The sequence below is a fragment of the Haliaeetus leucocephalus genome, unplaced genomic scaffold (assembly GCF_000737465.1).
Source record: "Haliaeetus leucocephalus isolate CR32 unplaced genomic scaffold, Haliaeetus_leucocephalus-4.0 Scaffold206, whole genome shotgun sequence".
NCBI classification, from domain to species: Eukaryota; Metazoa; Chordata; class Aves; order Accipitriformes; family Accipitridae; genus Haliaeetus; species Haliaeetus leucocephalus.
Genome location: NW_010972642.1, coordinates 9,620,229 through 9,640,669, shown reverse-complemented (window position 1 = coordinate 9,640,669; position 20,441 = coordinate 9,620,229). Strand labels below are relative to the sequence as shown.

The 20,441-nt window shown below is 40.1% G+C and overlaps 1 protein-coding gene across 1 annotated transcript in view; it reads left to right on the top strand.

Annotated features, from left to right (window-relative positions):
• The window catches only part of DGKI (diacylglycerol kinase, iota), a 121,375-nt gene that overhangs the window by 9,811 nt on the left and 91,123 nt on the right, over positions 1 to 20,441 (top strand). The window contains exons 4-13 of the mRNA XM_010566252.1: positions 1,783 to 1,854; positions 2,458 to 2,574; positions 8,513 to 8,608; positions 8,908 to 8,982; positions 10,070 to 10,165; positions 11,989 to 12,071; positions 13,539 to 13,599; positions 17,211 to 17,324; positions 17,815 to 17,952; positions 19,129 to 19,207. Coding sequence (XP_010564554.1) covers positions 1,783 to 1,854; positions 2,458 to 2,574; positions 8,513 to 8,608; positions 8,908 to 8,982; positions 10,070 to 10,165; positions 11,989 to 12,071; positions 13,539 to 13,599; positions 17,211 to 17,324; positions 17,815 to 17,952; positions 19,129 to 19,207 — 931 coding nt within the window. The remainder of the gene's footprint in view (positions 1 to 1,782; positions 1,855 to 2,457; positions 2,575 to 8,512; positions 8,609 to 8,907; positions 8,983 to 10,069; positions 10,166 to 11,988; positions 12,072 to 13,538; positions 13,600 to 17,210; positions 17,325 to 17,814; positions 17,953 to 19,128; positions 19,208 to 20,441) is intronic.

Below are 20,441 nucleotides of genomic sequence, written 5' to 3'. Positions count from 1 at the left end.
GTATCATACGTACTGTCACTCTGTTCTTGTGTCCACATTGAATGGCAGACTAGATGTGCCCAGCCAGATGCAGCTGGCTGGCCTCTCTTTGTGAAGCCATTTGACCACACTCCCTTACTAAACCTGAATATGCCAAATCACCATCATTGTGAAGAATCTACTCTTTGAATTTCTCTGAATGTAAAACCTGAGGCACTAGGGGGAAGGATTAAAAAAATAATAAAACAAAAAATCTAGGCAGAGGTGACACAAGCCTCTTTAGGAGCAGGTCTTAGTTGGTGGTGTGGTCCATCTGGCAAGTTGGTTTGAATACATGCTGGGGGACACCTTAAGAAGAAGCTGCAATGTGCACTTCTGCATGCTGGGCAGACAGGTAGAGCCTCTTCCTTTTCAGCGTATTGATAGGGTTGTCCTCAACTACCACGTGTGGACAGATTGTAGCTCAATCCCTCGCTTAACAAGGCCAGTGCATCTCTGGATGGGTTTTTTGTTGTTCATTTAATTCTCCTTCTTGGTGTGCTTGACACTTGTCATTGCACTGAGCACTAACAGGCTCATTTTTCCTGCAGGTGTCCATCTTCCTGTTCTTTTCCACAGCAGCTAAGAAAAGAACCTTAATTATAGAAGCGAGGCAATGTCCTGTTAGATGTTACTAAATCCAATTATAACTCTTTTCATTGGGTCTTGGGCATTGCCCAGCATGTAAGAGATTTAGGTAAAACTCAGCCTGGTGAAAAGAAAACTGGCTCACAAATTTGTGACTTGGTAGAGAGACTGAATTAGAAAATTCTGGGTGATGATGGGCTACTTACTGTAGTAGAGAGAGGCTTGACAGAAGCCAATGAATGAAGGACCCAGATGACTGCAAATCTGAAATTTAAGCAGTGAAGGTGACTATGACAAGCTGTTCAATGAACTTCTGGACTTTCCATTTCTGCAGCTGTCAGCCCACATCCATTCTTTCTCTGGCTAAAATAAACTTTAACTGAACACAAATTTTTAGGGTATAACTTACTATTTGTTGCCTGTGTTATATGCAAGAAGGGTGTATATGACCCAATGGTCTTTTCCAGACTTAGAATTTAGAGAAAAGTAATATGTCTGCTGAAATTGCATTCTACAAAGTGAAACGCTTCTGTGGGAGAATAAAATCTCATATTTTTTGGTCATGGTGGGCTTTTTCTCTTTAAAACTATAAAGAAATATTTTTCTTTTATCTGTTTGATGTGAATCAGACCATCTTGGTTTTTTGGAACTTACTAAAAAGATTTTGATCTGAGTCAGCTCAATAAAACAATAGACCTAATTTCCCAATCAGAACATTTCCACACAGACATTGTAGCTGATTCCACTTTGTATTTAAAAAAAAAAAAGGAAAACTCAAATTCTTGTTTATATTTAGAGCAAACAAAACTGCAATGAGAGAATGTTTTGTTCAACACAAAATCTGAATCTGTCAGGTCTGTAGAAATCCATTAAAATAGGTATTCCTTCTCTATTTCTTCTGTTGTTTTAAACTACAAAATATAAGAAAAAGCATAAAATTTTGCAGAAGTGTTTTTAAAAGTGTGTGAAATGCCCAGTTGAAGAAACTTCTCTGTGAATCCTGTCATTGTTTTATCCTCCCAAAATCTGTTTAGTGTCTAAGAGCTTTGAGGCTGAACCAATGTATCTGACTTCAATGAACTGATTTAACCTAGCACAGTCACCTGGCAAGAGTTAAAGGTGTAAATTTTCCTGTAGTCAGGAGGAATTTAATTCTTTTTTTCCTGCTTATTCTAGGGCTTTCAGCAGAAATTCTCCTTCCACAGTAAAGAGATTGTGGCCATCAGTTGTTCCTGGTGCAAGCTGGCGGTAAGTGAACAATACTCAGGGAGACTGGTAGCAGTTTCACTGAGTGGCCACACTGCGAGCAATTACATTCCTGGCTCTCAGGGTTCCCTCTCTGTGAATCACCCCCAGTTTTGCTATTTCTGTTCCTTTTGCTCAAAGACACCATAACTTTATCTGGCTGACACAAGTCCTCTAGGAGAAGAGTCTTGCTGCACAATGTAGTCACTGGCTGCCTCCCATCAATGCCCTGCTGTGGCTAGCTCAGACAGCCAAAGGGCTCTTAGTACATACAGCTGCATCAAACTAGGTTGTGGTCTTCAATATGTGATCTGTGTTTAAGTAGGAGTGGTTGGGTATGGTGGTTCTGGTTTTTTTGTTTTGTTTTGTTTTGTTTTTTTGGGTTTTTTTTTTGTTTGTTTGGTTTTTTTTTTTGTAAGAAGGCTTGGCTAGGGAAGATGACCTTTAGTTATATGTTCCTAAAACTCCACGGTTTGAAGAACTTGAAGATGGTGGAGTTGGGACCATTGCTCCAGTTTTTGTACCATCACCCTCTTCTTCCTCTCCACGCTTCCCCTTTGTCTTTCTTAGCCTCCTTATTGACTCTACTGTTTTCCTCTCTTCCAGTTTCATAACAAAGTCACTTGTTTCATGCTACATCACATTGAGGAGCCATGTTCCCTGGGGGCTCACGCTGCTGTCATTGTGCCTCCCACCTGGATCATTAAGGTGAAGAAACCTCAGGTAACTGCATGCTGATGTCTGGTTCTGAAGCTGTATGGCTGTGCAGGGCCAACCTGGCTTTGCCGCTCAGTACTCCTTCACTAAGGCATGCTTGTTCAACCCTGTCTCCCTGAAACCCAGCATACATCCATGGTGATTATGAACCTGTATCCTCCTGCCCCTCCATCCAGCCCTTCAGTAGATTTCCCTGTTTGGGACAATTAGCAACAAACATGACTTCTGTTCTGAGCAAATCCAGCTCAGATTTGTTCCTGTAACTGTGAGTTCAGCAAGCATACTGCAAGAAATCCCCTGTGTTGTAGGCAGTCAAGCATGTTTCATTAAATAGAGCTGAGCAAATACAGGGAAAAACTGTTCACAAACATTGACTTGAACTGCAGTAAGAATCAGCTGTGGCTGGAGTGGCATCCCTCTGAATTTGCCATCAATGGACGTTTAAACAATCATGTCTTTCTTACATCAGTCCTTGCTGAATGTCAGCAGTAAGCCCACGTGCTCATTTAGTTGCAGGTTACAAGCATTAGACTTCAAAGCTTTTGTAATGGATGTGATATCTCTTGGAGAGGATAATTCACTGGTGAACACAATAGGGAGAAAAGGTATCCAAAAGAGAGCTGGCCAAAAATTAAAAGGGGATTCACGTCATGCAAGAAGTATTTTTTTCTTTGAAAGTCTGTTTTCATTCCAAGTGGAACTGAAGGAAACAGACAAACACTGAACATATCAGGGAGGCAGAATGCTGGTAAACATTTCATTTCAGAAGCACTGGAACAAGTTTTTGTTCTGAAATGAATAGTGTCTGGGATATTGAAACTTCCCACTCACATTTTCTTGTAATTTTTCTCCATTGACAGGAAAGCTGGTTTTATAGAGTAGTGACATGTGGCTCTTAACATTAGTGTGTCTATACTTCGGAAGTGACCCCCGGCTTTCTGGCTCTGTGTCCTGGTTGTCAACAAGAAGCTGAAAAGTTCAGGCTGTAGGCAAGGCACTAAGACAAAATCAGTCCCATAAAACTGGAAAAAGGTCTAAGTTGTGACACTGCTTGTTTTTTATTTCCAGTCTAGGGATATGACTGTCAGATTTGTACATGAGTGGCGTTTCTAACAAGCTGGATATTAAAGACAAGGGGAGGAGGGTGGAAGGGGAAATATAGAGTAATCAAAAAGTTGACCAAAGAGACTGCTGTTTCTCCTTTAAGTCCATAGAGAGTAGGCAAGATCCCTAGCCACATCCTCTCTGAGAAACAAAGTTTCTTTTGCATTTGCATTTTTTCCCCACACTTTTCTTGCTCTGTTAGTTTTATTCCAGTGTCCTCCAGAGAAATCTTTTTTCTTCTCCTGTTGAAGAATCTGTTTGAGTCCTCAGCAGGGACTTAACCTTGGCTAATTTTCAGCACCTGTGTGGTATTTGATAGATGTATCCATGTCTGACCTTACTAAAAGAAGTCTTTCTTTGTTCTTTTTTATTTTATTTAATTTTTAGTGGGAAAAAAAAAATCAACACTTGTAATTTTCTTTTGATTTGGCATTTGGCCAAAGCAGGGTACCTACCTTATAATATTTTTAGACAATTTTTTTCTTGTCCATTTTTTTCAGAGAAGTTCAAATAAAAAAATAAATCTGATATAGTTAACAATAACTAATGGGAAAAATGCTTTTAAATAAAGTTTTAGAGTGTCACACTAAAAGAAAATATCTGTGTGCCTGAGTCACAAGTGGAGAGGAAGTACTTCAATCTAATACTCCATCACATCTTCAGTCCTTGAAATTCATGGTCAGTAGCATGCAAAAACCTTATCTTGAGTAACTGAAGCACTAGATAGATCAAAATGATATTTAGCATAGACAATGGGCATATTTCCATGAAACTTCTTAACAGCATGCATTGCAGTATTAGTTCTGGGGAATGCATCCTTATTGCTATAGAAAATACTGAAACATCTTTCAGATACATTTTCAGATTTTTGGCAGAATTCTTGTTTCCTTATTTATTGTTTTTTTTTTAAGAAATATTTTCTCCTCTTCTGCTGTTTCTGGCCAGCTCTACTTCTGTGTATTATGACCCTCTTCACCCTATATGAACATTTGGTAAACATTATGAAATATTCACTGCATTCAATCCACAGAACACAAACACAATATTCACAAATTTTTGTAAATTCAGATAGTAAATAAATATGTAGCCAGCAATCTGTTTTTCACATATTCCACAGTCAGAATAAATTTGGCTAGAAGCCTTTTCGTTATAAAATATTTCCTCAGCTCTAATTAACTACTTACCTTGGTCACAGGCAACTCCTGAACTGAAATCCCTACTCATATGAAATTGATTTTAGTGGTGCCTTCATCCTGTTTGTTGATTGTTTCTTTTAAGCAAATAAGATGGCTTTTTGTAGCAAAACCTTGCCCTGAATTTTAATTTTTATTGCTACAAAAATGGTTTTCCATGCTTATTTTGTACAACATGGGTCACCACCTTTCAAACATTGGGCTTGAATAAAGAGCATACTCCCCCTCTGATTACCAGCAATGTTGTGGTAGTGAAGCATCATGGTGTAATTGGTTAAGGACAATTCTCTGCTGACAACCTACATTCCAAATGGGGAGCTTTTGCTTCTTGCAAGCAATTAATTGCAAGATGAATAATATTCAGAATGGTTCAAATAGCTTTGGGATTGGTGGTAGCCCTGTATGTAATGACCCATTTACATGAATGGAAAACTCCCAATACCTATTCCATGTTATTCATAATGTGAGCCACTTCTGTAACTTCTTTATTGATTTCCAGTGTTTCTGTACTGTGTTAGCAGCACTTTGATACCAGCTCTGATTTCCTGGGGTTCAAATCAATTCCATCTCCTAGTTTGTGAAAGCAGGTCACCCCTGTTGACTGGTGGTACTTTGTTATAGGTGAGGTTTGGTAGCCCATGTGGTGTTAGCTCTAGGAATGGACTTGCTATATGCTTACGTTGTGGGAGAAAAGTAGATAATAAGGAGGGTCTGGCTGATGTACTTACTGATTCAGTCTGTCTTCTGTTTGGGAAGGCAAAGGCAGTAACTAAAATTCCAAGTTTTTTCTGTTCAAGGTGAGTAAAAGTGGTGTTTTCTTCTCCTCCTCCTTTGAAGACCTTGAAAAAGTGCTAGTGAATGTTTGTATATCTGGGTTTATTTCTTTATTTCCTCAATTGCTGAGTGCAGCTGGCTTGCCTGACGTTGGTTTGTGAACAACCAGAAGACAGTCAAGATTGAAGCCAGGTTGGATGGGGCCTTGAGCAACCTGGTCTAGTGGAAGGTGTCCCTGCCCATGGCAGGGGGGTTGGAACTGAATGATCTTCAAGGTCCCTTCCAACCCAAACCATTCTATGATTCTATGACCTTCCCAGAGGCTGTTCGTTATTTAAGTTGTTTGAAGCCCAGCATGCTAAAAGCCTTTGAAAATGAAGGCTGAAATGTAAAGGAAAAGGTTGAAAGGGTCCATTGGATTTGCTTGAGATAGGCTGTGGCCCTCAGACTGCCCAACACCATACAAGAAGGAGTCCAGTTCTTCTATTTATCTAGCTAAGCGTGCTGAGAACTATACTGACCATTCAATAATATGAAAAATCTCTTTTGAAGATTGCCAAACTGACATCCACAAAGGAGAGGTTTCCTCTCTAGAGGCAATTTAGGATTTACATATGGTGCCCATTTAAAGGTATGCTTTGCTATCAGGTACTTTGCTGAATAACATTATACATTTATAAAATACTCATCACCTTGTTATGTGGACAAGGTAGTATGCATCCATTTCTTCACTTCAATGTGCAAAGACTGATTACTCTTGGCTGTTATTCTTCTGCATGTTTGCAAAGAGAACCTGCATATGTTTAAGCAGCTTTTTTGCCTTTCATCTGCTATGGACATGCAGTTGCAATCGTTGTAGAAAAGCTTTAGGTTCTCTTAACACTATAGGCGTAGGCATGTTTAAAAAAAAAAAAAGTGAAATAACATAGCTGTGATGTAGCGTATTTTAGTGCCTTTTTGAGTGTGGAAATGAAAATTGTTATCATCGTAAATGGAGGCTTAGACTAAAACTGCTTCTCTAATACAGCTGTGTGCCTCTTCCCACCCTGCCCATAGGCAAGAAAAGAGATATAACGGGATTTAATGGCAACTACATTTAAACATTCTTTAGATTATTCTTTTAAAATTAGTCAGGATTTTACTGAACTGTTCTTGCCCTTCCCAGAAGAACTTCACTGGGCTTAGCTCCATCCATTGTGGAGGTAGAATAACAAGTACAGTCCTTCTTCCAGAGCTACAGTGAAGTACTTGCCTAGTATAATACCTGACTTGAGTTACAGACTAGTATTTGCCAGCAGAATTCACTGCACTTTACCAATAGGATAAGTATTTTGAATTTTACACCTGGAGAGACTGAAGCACAGGGAAAAGGCTTGATATGCCAGTGACCTTTCAGCAGACCACTGGCAAAACTGTGGATAGACTACATCTCTCTCTGTCTTTTGTTTTGCCCCACTCCAGGGAGAATTCTTCATCACAGAAGGGCTGAGGAACTAGACTAAGACCCCCATGGGAGGCAGCTTTGAGAGTAATGCCCTGTACCTTTCTCTTGACATAAAGACTTTTGCCTACAGGCAATCTGATTACTGAGGTAGGGCAATGAAAGACCATGCAGGTGATATTGCCAATGCACTTCTGTAGTCAGTGCAGTCTTTGTGGCTTATTATGCTTTCAAGATCACTTTGTACCACAGTAGGGAAGAGTAAGAACACTTCTTTAGGTGGTTTCTCCAAATATGGTCTAATAGGGCAAATGTCCTGTAATTGCTCTGCAGAGCTGTCTTGTGTTCAGTATTTTCAGTAAGCAATAAGACATGGCTATATCCTGGTCTATGAGGAAGGTTGAGAGGTGACAAAAAGCTTGGGACTTTGTGCTCTACAGCAGGCTTCTCTTGGTCTGGGTGAAAAAGGACGGTGCCCTAAAGTATTTGAGTGAGTTAGCTGTTAGTTTTTCTTAACTTCTCAGAGATGTGGAAACAATAAATTCTGTACCTGGTGTGTCATACTGAAGTCTTGAAATTCTAGAAGTCGTTGTTAGGTATTAAACAGAATCTAGTAGCTATTCCTGTTATTGTTGGATAGAAAGCAGGATTAAGGACAGACATCACTGTTTACAGATTTGATGATCTCTGGTCATTGGCTTTTTTCATTAGTGGTACACTTTTGAATAAGGTCAGGACAGAAATGAAATTTTGGATGAGCTAAGTGGATCTTGCTTCTCCTCTTGAAGCCAGAAAAAACCCAATAAACTTCCTTCTAGTTCCCTGTGTTACTTTATTTCCTGGTGATGGCTAAACTAGAAGTTGAAATACTGTGAACATATTTACAGTATTTCTTATAATACAAAATTTCAATCATATGGAAAGGTTTGGGGTTTCCTGCAGGTACGACTTCAGTTGCTGAATTAAAATAATTAAAAAATAAAATAAAATTGCCCTTTTTGGACTGTTCTTATCACACCAGAACATCTTTTGGCTCAATATTGCTGAGCAGGCTATTGCCAGCCTGGAGAATAGCTTTGATGCGAGTTCTATTTTACTAGGTTCTGCAAAAATAAAAGCAGGTTTATGGTTGTTTCTTTTGTGTGTAGTTAAGTGATATTGTTATTTAAAAACACAGCAAACAAAAACCCCACAAACACCCCCTCACCCAAATCCTTAAATGTTAACATAATTCAGTTTGTTCCTTAGCAGATGATTACACAAGTTTCTTGATACGCTGGAACTGACTCCACAGTGCCAGCATCATCCGCCATGGTGGCCTACGTTATGTTGAGTCATAATGGTTGCCAGAGCTAAAACTTGTTGTTTTCTTTCCTAAAAAAAACATGAAAAATATCTCATTTATCATGTTTTTTATTACATCTTTATGCAGGTGGTCTCCATACCAGGAGACGAGCCTGATTGGGCAGGAGACTGGAGCCCCGAAGGGGAAACGGGCGTCTCCTACCCCTATTGGGAGGGTTGGCAGGTACAACATGTGGTGTTATGTGAGTCTATGGGAGCATCTGATCTTTTTCCCCCTCACAGCGTGGGAAAGTTTCCAGTTCCAAAGCACCAGTCTGGTCTCCGTGTGTGGCTTTCTCCATAAACGGTGGTGTGGAAGTGTAAAGCATGCAGCGCATGTAATTTAAATCTCAAGCATGTGCCAGATACTCTTATCATTCTCCAAGTGGACATGCATGGAAGAGCTTCGTAAAGGGGCTCTGTCTGGTCCTGTCTTCTAAATTTTGTTTTGCTTTTCATGTATTCTTTTTTCTTTTGATGTAGAACTCATTAAAGACTTCAACACGGCGAAAGAAGAGAACATCTTTTAAAAGAAAAGCCAGCAAAAGAGGCAATGAAGTAGGTATTCAAGTGCTTTGGAAATCAGCATCCTTTTGTTGAAATGTCTAAACACAGACTTTAAATTTTTTTTGCTGGAGTCTTCAATATACTTTTTCTACTGGAAAATTCCACGCTATTGAATTTGTGAGATCAGTTTTGATAAAACTTGTATGAGACGTTTTATTTGCTAAGTTGACTTTTTTCAAGAAACAACCTACCAGACTCCAGAAGGACCAGCAGCCTAATGAAACAGCATTCCCTTGGGATGTAGGAGACTCAGCTCAGACCCTTGATTTCCGCTAGGCAGAGCCAGGGGTGTGAAACTGGGGTTGTGAAATCCATAGTGAATACACTGATGCAAGGGTCTGGTCCAGTTTGAGAGTGTCTCCTTTAGGAGATATCATACTGGAAATACTCTGTTTGTGTGAAAATTGGCATTGGGCCACAGAGGGAGAAAACAGATGAGTGATCTGATGCTTTGATTTACCACATAGCTTATAGAAGACATTGTTTCCAGACCCTGCCTAGTGGATTAGTTATATAAATGAACAACAGCTTCGTGGGATAGGTGGAGGGAGACTCACCTCTACATAGCCACGGCTCTCTGGTTAAGGTCCTCGCTTATAGTTTTCTCATTGACGTGTCATGTTTGACGTGTGGTATTTGTTCAAAGGTGGGAGGGCGGCAAGGCCAAGAATTCAAGAGCAGATCATCTGCAAATAAGTGCTGGTTCAACTTGTCTGTTAGATGGAGTTAATGAAATAAGTAGCTTATCTCATTCTATTTTCCATTGGAAAATTGTTCATGTTAGAAATATCACTTTATCTGACACATTATTAGTGTTGGATGAATAATTGGGGTTTTTTTGGAAATAACATTGAGTAAAATTTTAAAATAGTTGGCCTGAAGTGATCCCCCCCTTATTTTCTTTCTTAATGGTCTCAGCTGGATAAATTAGTCCCAGCTGAGTGCCACATTAACATGGCTATACTATTTCTAGTACCTGAGGTAGTCTTGGCAGAGATAGGTTGGGTCTCCTGCACATGTTATGCCAGGGAAACATAGATAGCTTGTACTAAAGCTGTTTTCTGCTTCTGTTTCTCAGGATAACAAAGGTCGGCCATTTGTGATAAAGCCTATCTCCTCTCCACTCATGAAGCCGCTGCTGGTTTTTGTCAATCCAAAAAGTGGAGGGAATCAGGTAAGAACATCATCTGGATCCAAGTCACAAAGTTTAACAGCAGTGTTTCTGCAAATGAGACTAGCTCTTGGTCAGTCAGATAGGAAGAGCTCTATGCCTGAACTGCAGTCCTCGGAAGAGGTCCTTGCTGTTGAATGCCCTTTCCACTTCAGTGGAATTGGATATATGGAATGGATACTTGAGTATTTGAGCAGTTGTATTCCTATCTTCAGATTCTTGAAAGGAATCTAAAATTATAGTTTGGAGGTTTTCAGAAGACTTCATTTTTCCACAGAAAAATCAGATTTTCAATGAAGTCTTAGACTTTTATCCAAAACGTGGTTTAATTTTACTAGTAATGCCTAGTGAAATTAGTGAATGTGAAATGACACATTCCTGTGGCATTTAAAAAATCATTACTACTCTTGTACTCTACCATAGAGAACCAAGTTTCAGTGACTAACATGCAGCAGACTTCTTTCTTAGGGTTCTTGGAATTAAAACTTATCCAAGTGAATGTTTTCCAGGTTAGTTCTGCCACTTTTTGAATATCAAACAATCTGAGTGCCTTCTGATAAACAGGGCATTCTAGTTGAAAAGAAAAGAGTGATCTAAGATACAGGAGGCCTATACAGCATAAAGAATAGCATAGCTGCTGCTTATTTTCTCCTCTCTTAGAATAATTAGGGAGGATATCAAATGAAACTGGTAAGACTAAACAAAGAAAAAAGTCAGTCCTTCTCACAGTGTGTAGTTCAGCTGCAAAACATCTTGTCGTAGGATGTTGTGGATGCTAAAAGTTTACATGGGCTGAAGGAGAGATTTGGAAGATGAAACCCTGAAGGTTACTAAAGTCCTGTACCCTGCTCTGGCTCAAGAGTTCTATGAACTGCAAATAGCTGAGGCTGGGAGAATACCTACAGCAAACATCACATTTATTTTCTCTGTTCTACTTTTTCCTAGGCACTTTGACTGCTATCCTTGGTACTCTGCTTAGGGGAAAGTGTCAGACAGAAAAGCCATCCCTCAGAAGGGGGACCTATTGAAAATTCCTGACTTGCACCCCCAGGTCATATCTGAAAGACATTCTTGAATTATTTTGGAGTACAAGCCCCATAGGGTCCTTGGCCTCTCTTCTGCTAGTACGAGATCCTGCCACTTTGTGTCCGGGTGGAACATGAAGGAAGGAAATTGAGTGTCTGGAATGTGAACCCAAGAGTTTGAGAAAGGAGAAATTATATCTTTACGTGATGGGCTAGCCACACTGTGCTGAGTGAGGGAGCATTGGGGCAGCTGTAGCCCATAGAGTCCTTGACTCCTGCTTCATCAGATGATAGAGGGCTATAGTTACGAGTGTCCACAGTGGTGGTGGTGGAGGTCAAAGCAATGTCATTGCTTGGACGTTGGGCAGGACTGTTCAATGTGATGGAGACTTTGCCCACAAGCTTGTTTGACTTCTTGCTGTCATGGATGGCTGAGGGTGGTGTGAGATAACAGAGATTTCTTTTTGCAGGTGGTGAGAGGCAGGAGAAAAGGTTGCTGTGGGAGCTGAACCTTTGGTCTGACCCCAAACACCTGTTCTTATGAACCATTAGTGATATGTGTTGTTAAATTTAGTCTATACGTATGCATGTGCACCCTGTCCAGGTTGGTGGGTTGCTATTCTATAGAGCTGTCGTCTGCTATGCCACTTTCTGGTTTGTCTCTTTCTTGGTTTATGTTTGCTTTATAAAGCACAGAAGAAAGAAAAGCAGTCCAAATATAGTGAATAATTAACACTATTATTTCTAATAATCATTAAACTATTCATAATTTCCCTTCCTTTGATTTTTCTTTCTTCCCAGGGCACCAAGGTTCTCCAAATGTTTATGTGGTATTTGAATCCACGCCAGGTCTTTGATCTCTCTCAGGACGGGCCAAGAGATGCGTAAGTTCTTGAGCCTTCAGCACTGTGGACCATAATTCTTTTCTGATCAGGAAAGCAGATGAAGGTCTAGCTTGGATAGATTAGCAGACTGTGCATGAGGTTTATGTATCCAGGTTTTGGTAGTGGGGGGGTGGGGTGCTGTGCTGCAGGGGTGGCTTCTGTGAGAAGAGATCAGGAGCTGCCCCCATGCCAGACAGAGCCAGTTCCAAATGGCTCCAAGACACACTTGCTGCTCATCCCAGTGCCTGACCATTCCCTACTGGCTGACCATTACGATGGGGTGAGGCTGCCTCCAGACTTCCATACGTTTCAGAAGCGTCCAACTATCTCTGCTTGCTGAGTAACTAACTCAGCTTATCTGGCAATAGTTGAAATGTGATCCACTTCCAAGGGAGGGAGGACCTGTCTTTAAAGGGCTGATTCTCACTGCTAAGGGTTAAGAGACCATCCTTCTACTGTGTTTAAGATAGGGATACTTGCTTTACTTAATCATCTGTTCAGCGCTACTTTCACAAGTTAGGCAGAACAAAAAGGTAATAATAATGTAAAATCAAATATTTACCTGTATAAGAATGGTCCAAGTATTTGCTATTCAAGGCATCCAAGCTTTTTTCCTGCAGAAACACCTCCACTGCTGATCCTCTCATGATGTATAGAAGCTTTAAGGTAGACATACAGTTTTCAGAGCTGTGTAATGGAGTTAAAGGAGGATTAGATCCTCTGGTCACTCAGCTCTCTACATGTGAATGCATCCCCTCCATTAGGAGATATTTCATTATGCCTCTCTTTCCTGCAACTGAAGGAGCAGGTCTTCAACATGTGCTTTTTTGGCTCTCCTGCTGGTATCTTAGATCAGATATCCAGAGAAAGAAATCTATTAGATGTTCTTGCCTTCTGTGGTGTTAAAAAAAGTAATGACCAATTGAAGCTGTCATGTTCTACATGCCTCGGAAATGGTGGCTCAGCAAATCCTGATGAGAAACACTAAATTTTGTTTAAAGACCTCGAAGTTTATATTTGTTTGCTTAGGATAAGAGAAAAAGGAAAGATTTTGTCATCTCCAGAGGGAACATGAGAATCTGTCCTTTCAGATTTAGCATGGGAGCATGCTAAACTGATCAAATACTTCTCAAGATGTGCTGCCTAACCAAGGAGGAAGGCCCCGTTTCACATCCTAGTGGTTTTGTGCACGTGTGAAGATGTGAAGTGAACCACAGGGCTCAGGTTGGGTTGGGGCTGATGCCGCCTGCAGCTGCCAGGGCTGGTGCCTTCTCACTGCCAAGGCTTTTGGTAATGCTGAGATTTTTTTTTTTTTTCCCCTGCCTCCACCCACACCCTTAGTAATGAATATTCAAAAATGCAATAAGCGGCTGTTAAACTGTCACTCGGCAAAATGCGTAAAAAGTGCCTGCATTGTTGTTCTGACTTTTTTCCCTTCCCTTTTTTCCCTTTCCCTCCCCTGGCCAGGCTGGAGCTGTACAGAAAAGTGCCAAACCTGCGGATCCTGGCCTGCGGCGGGGACGGGACGGTAGGTGGCTGGTGCCTGGCAGCCCCGTGGTCATTGGACAAGTGATTAAAATCCTCGCAGTTGTGGGTTTACCACCTCACAATGCCTGCAGAGCCAGATAACATACCTTACGCTTGTGAAATCTATTACTTTTTTTATTTTCTGTGTGGCCTGGCTTGCGTAGCGATGGGGCCAGATCCTGATGTCCAAGGTCCTATCTGCTTTATGCATAAAGATTTGGTACAGCTTAAAAAAAAAAAAAAAGACTAACTTTGCTGGCCTCCTCTCACTATTTACACAGCTCTGAGGGTCTAGCATGTTAAGTCCATGTCTGGGAGCTACTAAATCTTAATTTCTGCTCCTTCCTGCTATTGTCTCCATGATGTCTGTGTACAGTCATATAGGGTCTCCTCTGTGCCTAAAGAAAGTGGGTTTCCCCGCTTTCTTTACAAAATGTCTGTGAGGAAGGATATCGTGTTGGTCATACTACTAGCCTGGGATCTGGTAGATCTAGGTTCAGTATCTTGCTTTGCTGCTGAATTTCTGTGTGTTCTTGGATAAGCGAATAAGGTAAGATCTTTAAAGGATTTAGGCACCCTTAGCTGGAGACAGGGTCTGCAGTTCAGGTTCTGCAGGCCATGAGTGTAATGGAGGTATTACAACCCCATTATTCTTTCCAGTACTTAGGAACATTGTAAATCTCAGTCTGTGCCACTGAGTGCTTAAATGCAGTTGAAAACCTGACCTTTAATCTCTCTGAAGCTCAGTTCCCCAAACGTGCACTTGATAATAGTTATAACAGTAAGTATGGTAAGGAAAATGCATTACTATTTTTAACGTGCAGTGGCTGGCCATGATAGATATATGTAGATGTTTAGGGCATGAGGAGAATTTTTTTTTTTAAGTGAGCTGAACACCCACCCTTAACCCATCTCTGCTTGAATTTCTGGGGGAACTTCCTGTTCAGCTTCTGTGGGTTCTTTTAATATTTAATTTATATTTAATATATATAATAATTCTATTACTAACCCCAGATGTAGGGATTATTAATACCAGTGCTTCCTCTGCCAGAGTGAAGAAAAAACCCCATGATTAGACTACTCAATTGCTGGTGCCTGGGAAATAAGATATTACTGTTACTGAATCGTGAACTTCCCTTGAGAAATGTGCAAAGCATTCCTTTAGCAAAAGGCATAAGCTGCAAAAAGCATTTCGATCTGTTTCTGAAAGTCTTTTTCTTCCACCTGAGGAAGCCCATATTTTAACAGGGAAAAAAAAAATTAATCCAGAAAATATTAAAATAGAAATGAATGCAACTACATTGAGTCTGACCATCCTTTATTTTCCCTTTGCTGAGCAGTGCAAGCGACAGGTGGCAGCACCTTCTCATCAGTATGAGCAGCGCTCCACTATCACATTTGCTGCTGCTCAGTTTGAAGCAAATTAATATCTAGTTATTCCCAAAGCCATTACATCTAGAAATGAAAAATCTGGCTCAAACGGTCTTAGTGAATATTCAATGAGACCAGATGTTACCTTGCATTATTGAGGTGAATCAGAACTTGTTGTAACTTTTCCATCATCGCTGTTGCTGTTCCTTTTCAGGGTATAAATGGACAGTTTTGCTTACAAAGCAGTCAGGAGCTTTCTGTTTATAAGGAAATGACAGTCTATGTCATCCTTGATTGTAAAACTAATGTACAAGGTTTAGAAATGACCTCAAGTTAAATAACAATGTTGTACTTATAAACAGAAACTTCAAATTACTAATTGATCAGTTAAAAGCATTTACGAAAGTGGTAGGTATTGTAATGTTACCCGTACCAGTGGGAGGCTGAGGCACAGATGTATGGATTAAGTCAGTGGCAATGACAAAGGACTCTTTAAGAAGTCCTGACCCCAGTGAAGTTATCAGGAGTCTTTATTCTGTCTCCTGTTATCAATACTGAAGGATAGATATTTTGAAAAGTAAAAGATTACTTACCTCTAAAAGTCCCTTAAGAGCTCTGCTTAGTCCTACCATGCTGCCTATGATAGACCTAAGTACCTTTGGTGATATCCAAGTTCGTAAGAGTTGTGATTCAGATGACTGTTGCCAGACAAAGAGCTCTAATGCGGGATCACATCCCAGATGAATGCTTTAATAATTGGACAATTGGTTATGATAAATAACTGTCTGATAAATGCTATTTATACAAATTAAATTTATCCGTCAAGAGACGTGGAGAAAGACATACCCTAGAATACTGAATAGGGTGGTGGTTGCTGTATTTACCAGGCCACCCCTCCTGCAGTCCTTCAAATTCCAACTGTTGTTCCCAATGCCCATGTTATGCTGGGTGCCTTTCATGAAGCTCCCGTGTCATCCCGGTTTGGGTTAAGAATCTATCTGAAATCATAGTAATATTAGTTGAGGGAGGAAAAATCCTGTCCAGCTGCAGTCAGGATTTCAGTTTTGTGTCTTACTTAAAAGTTCACATTTCCAGTAGAGACTGCACCTTTGAACACTGGCATCAGGAAAAAAAAAAAAACAACAAATTTTATCTTCTTATATTTATTTTTTTGTAATTCTTTATGCAGCACAGATTCTTTCACAGATTGTATTTTTTTCTTTTTAAAGGTGAGAAATAGTTAAAGAAAAAGTCCTATTTTCTTGTAGCAAGAATTTCAGTCATAAAAAGTTTGATAACATCTTCAGCAACAATTCTTTCCCCCCTTGGAAATTACCATTTAATAAAACCTAAATATTTTACAGTAATTTGTTCCTTCTGGCTAGATTTCTATCTGAAAGTTTTATATATAGTCCAGAATAGACACAAGAAAGAGAAAAAGCTCTCTAAAATAACTAATAGCTTACGATACAAAAGAGCCAGATTCATCGTTCCAACCCAAACCCTTCAACTCTGAGCATTGGTATGTCTTTTTTTCTAGTCTTTTAGTCTTTTATTTTATATATATGTGTGTGTGTGTATACAAATGACTAGAATATATATAATATATATATATGCTTTGCACTGGGTGAAATAATTCAGCACTAAGGTCTCTTGTCTGGGGACTGGGGGACCTGTGGGCATGTCCATGCTTGACTTCACTTGGACTCTGTTCCAGGACATGCTCTGATACCATGCTGTCTTAATGTGTCTTGCATCATCTTTCATAATGGTTGTCAAAGGTTATTTTCCTTTAGCATAATGGCAATTTAAAAAAATTATCTTGAATTGTCCATATTATTTTTCACTCATTTTTACATACAGTATTTTTCAGAGCAATATTTAGGTAGCCTTATAATACCGGGTGTAATTCTATGTGTTTTCATACCCTGCTTAAAGAACAGCAACTTATGTGCTCCCTTTCCTCAGTATCTCTGTGTGCTGTTAAAGATAGCCAGTGTTTACATCCCATTGCTTCTGCTTGCACAGGAGCTTCATGAAAACTGCAATACCTGTTCTCTGAAAGGTGAAACCGCGGGTGGGGCAGTTGTAGAATTAAATTTCAGATATCCTAATTTTCCCTTCTCCCTTTTGTTTTACTTGATATTTGCTGCAAAGGGGATACCATCAAAATATGTCTTTTTCCTTTTTTCCATCCCTTTTAATCTTGCTGAATAAGTTCTTTGCATTTCCCATTTATAGGTGGGCTGGATCCTCTCCATCCTTGATGAGCTGCAACTCAGCCCCCCGCCTCCTGTGGCTGTCCTTCCGCTGGGCACTGGGAATGACCTTGCCCGCACCCTCAACTGGGGTGGGGTAAGCACAGACTGGGGTACCCTTCTATGTGGGCTCTCAACTTGCTGCTCTGATTTAGTTGCGTAGGGTGGAACTTCATTTTGGCTAAAATAGCAGGCAGAGCTGTGTCCAGGGTCTGCTTCAGTTAGACCCAATGGTTTGCTTCAATTTCCAGTCTGGGATCTTGGATTACTAATGATGTAGTTGTTGTAATAAAAGTGTACATAGATGTATCTGTCTGGTATTTCAGGCCAAGTAATAAGGAGGATATGCAGGCTTCTAATTTAAGCGTAGTTTAAACTTTATTTCTCTGTATTTATCCTTGACTACATGACTGGAGTTATTCCCGGCAAGGCAAATACACTTTGAGTTCCTCTCCAATGTTCTTAGGAACACTTGATCTGGCATTTTAGGCCTGTCTGAAAGGAGGGAGGTCTGCCAGGTAACTGGTGATTGACTTGCTTTCCTTTCACTATCCATGGCTGATACTCTGGTGAAACTCTGCTGTCAGGGTTACACCGATGAGCCAGTGTCCAAGATCCTGTGCCATGTAGAAGATGGGACCATTGTCCAGCTGGACCGCTGGAATCTCCAGGTTGAGCGCAACCCTGATTTGCCACAGGATGAGCTGGAGGATGGGGCACGTAAGGTTAGAGCCTTCTTTTTCCCAGGGAGACTATAGGACGCTTAGAGCATCTGTGGGTTACACTGTAAGCTCCATGGGTGGGGAAGCTATAAAACCTTTTAATTCTCTAGTTGCATCTCTTCCTTTTGCTCTCTTCATGTGTCAGTACTTCCAGAGGTGTGTGAAATGTAATGCATACCAGCCATTTATTTGTTGTTTGTAACTCCCAGGCATTGAGCATTTATCTCAAGAACTAAACCCTGGAAAAAATCCCTAGCATTTTATCTGAAAGGTTATTGTTGTTTTTCTCTAGTTAACCTGGGGTGGCAGGAGGAGCAACCTTGTGACTACCATCCACTCCTAAATTAGACAAAACTAAAAACAGCATGTAGAATTTTATTCCATAGGATTTTGCTGATGCATATAATTTCCTACTTTACAGCAAGGCGTAGTGTATTTCTGTATTTAACTTCTTCATGTTTGGGTCTCCATATAACCTCCATTAGTGTATCTTGATAGTTGAAGAATGGGAAAATTTTTATGTGAGGGGATCACATTTATAGTAATACGTCATTTGGACTGGAGGTATCGAAAATGTTACAATCATAAAAAAAAGATTCTGTGAACCATTTTCCTGTTCTCAGTTATAATTTCTAGCTTACCTATTGGATGCTACTGTTCTCTCTCCACAGCCCTGCTGGGCACGTGTAATGATGAAGAGGCCAGATGTGTGCTTCCCTGCCTCACGCATCCTCAATAGAATTAGGGCTTCTTGTCTGGGACTTACATTGCTCCTGGTTACATATGAAGCAGGAAGAACAAAGCTTGAGTTTTGTTCGCCATGCTGAGCTTGAAGTGCCAGCAATTAGGAAAACCTTTGTATTGACATGTTAAGTGGAGCAGCATTATGGGAAATCTCAATGGCAACATAAGGAACCCTTTGATGGGTTTGCAAAGATACATGTACGGTCATAAAGCACTGTAGATGTGTTTGTGTTCTTCGGGGTTTTGTATCCGATCATCTTCTACAAACCATTACTAATCTTCAGAGCAACCTTCCACATACGTTTCCCTGATACGTTCTACTTTCTTCTTCGTAGGTTTTCATGACATGCCAGGTTTAAAATATTTAATTCCTGGTGTGTCGTGGAATGTTTCATTTGTGTTATTTTAACATGTCCTTTTATTATCCAATTACAGCTTCCTCTCAGTGTCTTCAACAATTACTTCAGCCTTGGATTTGATGCACATGTTACGCTGGAGTTCCATGAATCTAGAGGTAATAGGAACTTTTTATTTCCTTAGCCTTGGGAATGGGCAGTTATTTTATGAATTACAACTGGAGTTGGATTGAACATCTTACAATTCTTATAATCCAGAAGGAAAGCTGGACCATAAAAACCCAAGATACATACATGTAGGAAAGAATTGATTGTATCATGAGTTTCCAAGGGACTTCATGATTTAAATATGAAAAAAGTACAAGGAAAAATGGCATTTACTGGAGGAAAAGGGCTAAAAGGGAGCTTTTCAAAGTTTTTGATCTTCTAAAGGAGATACCAAGTACAGATATAAAGAAAGTTTATGCTGATGCAGAAGTGTCAGAATAAGAGCAGAACGAAAAACAAATGTAAGTCAGGTGCAACTGTAGAGGTGAAGGGAGGAGGAAAGCTGCAAGACTGTGGAAGTAGCAGCATAGCAGGAGGATAACTGTGTTCTTAAACTGAACAGCTGTTTCCTATGGATTGGTATAGCATAATATCATTGGACTTGGTACAGACCCAGAGTGTGTCTATGCAAGTAAAATGTTTTAGTGTCCACAAAACTGTCAGGAATTTGAGCTGCTGTGGCATCCTGTTTGTCCCCTTGCCGATCACAATTATACCACCCCGTGCAGATCCAAATGTAGCTTAAACAGGTGGGCTTTGGACTGATGTGAATTGCTCTATTTATATGGTTTAGGCAAGCATGCTTGTATAAACAAACCTTGTTCAATTGTCTGCGTTCAGCTTTTGGTCATTTCAGCTTCATACGCAGGTATTTTTTCTGAATCACAGCCTCCCTTATCTTCACTTTCATACTATCAGAGTGTCATTTCAAGATTAAAAGATAGCACTTTAATGCCATGCTAAATAAAGAGCAGGATACATGATGGAATGAGCTAATGCATATTTTATAATGTTTAAGACTGCTTCAAGCTTTAGGAATAATAATGAGGGGCCACAAGAGGGCACAGGAATGAAATGATGACAGCTGTATGCATTTTTTTATGAATGCATATCACTATGCATTGCTAATGTGACTGTGAATATACTGTATAGATGAAATGCATGGCTACTTTCTCACTTAATGGAGGCATTACTTAATAATGAAGTTATGGAGCCCTATAAAGAATGGATGTTATTCCAGAGATGCCAGTGTTTTAAAAATTTACACGGATGAAAAAATACTTGGCAGAGCAAGATGTGTGTCTGTGAGTGGGTATGTGTGGCCAGGAGAGCTTTTCCTAGCAC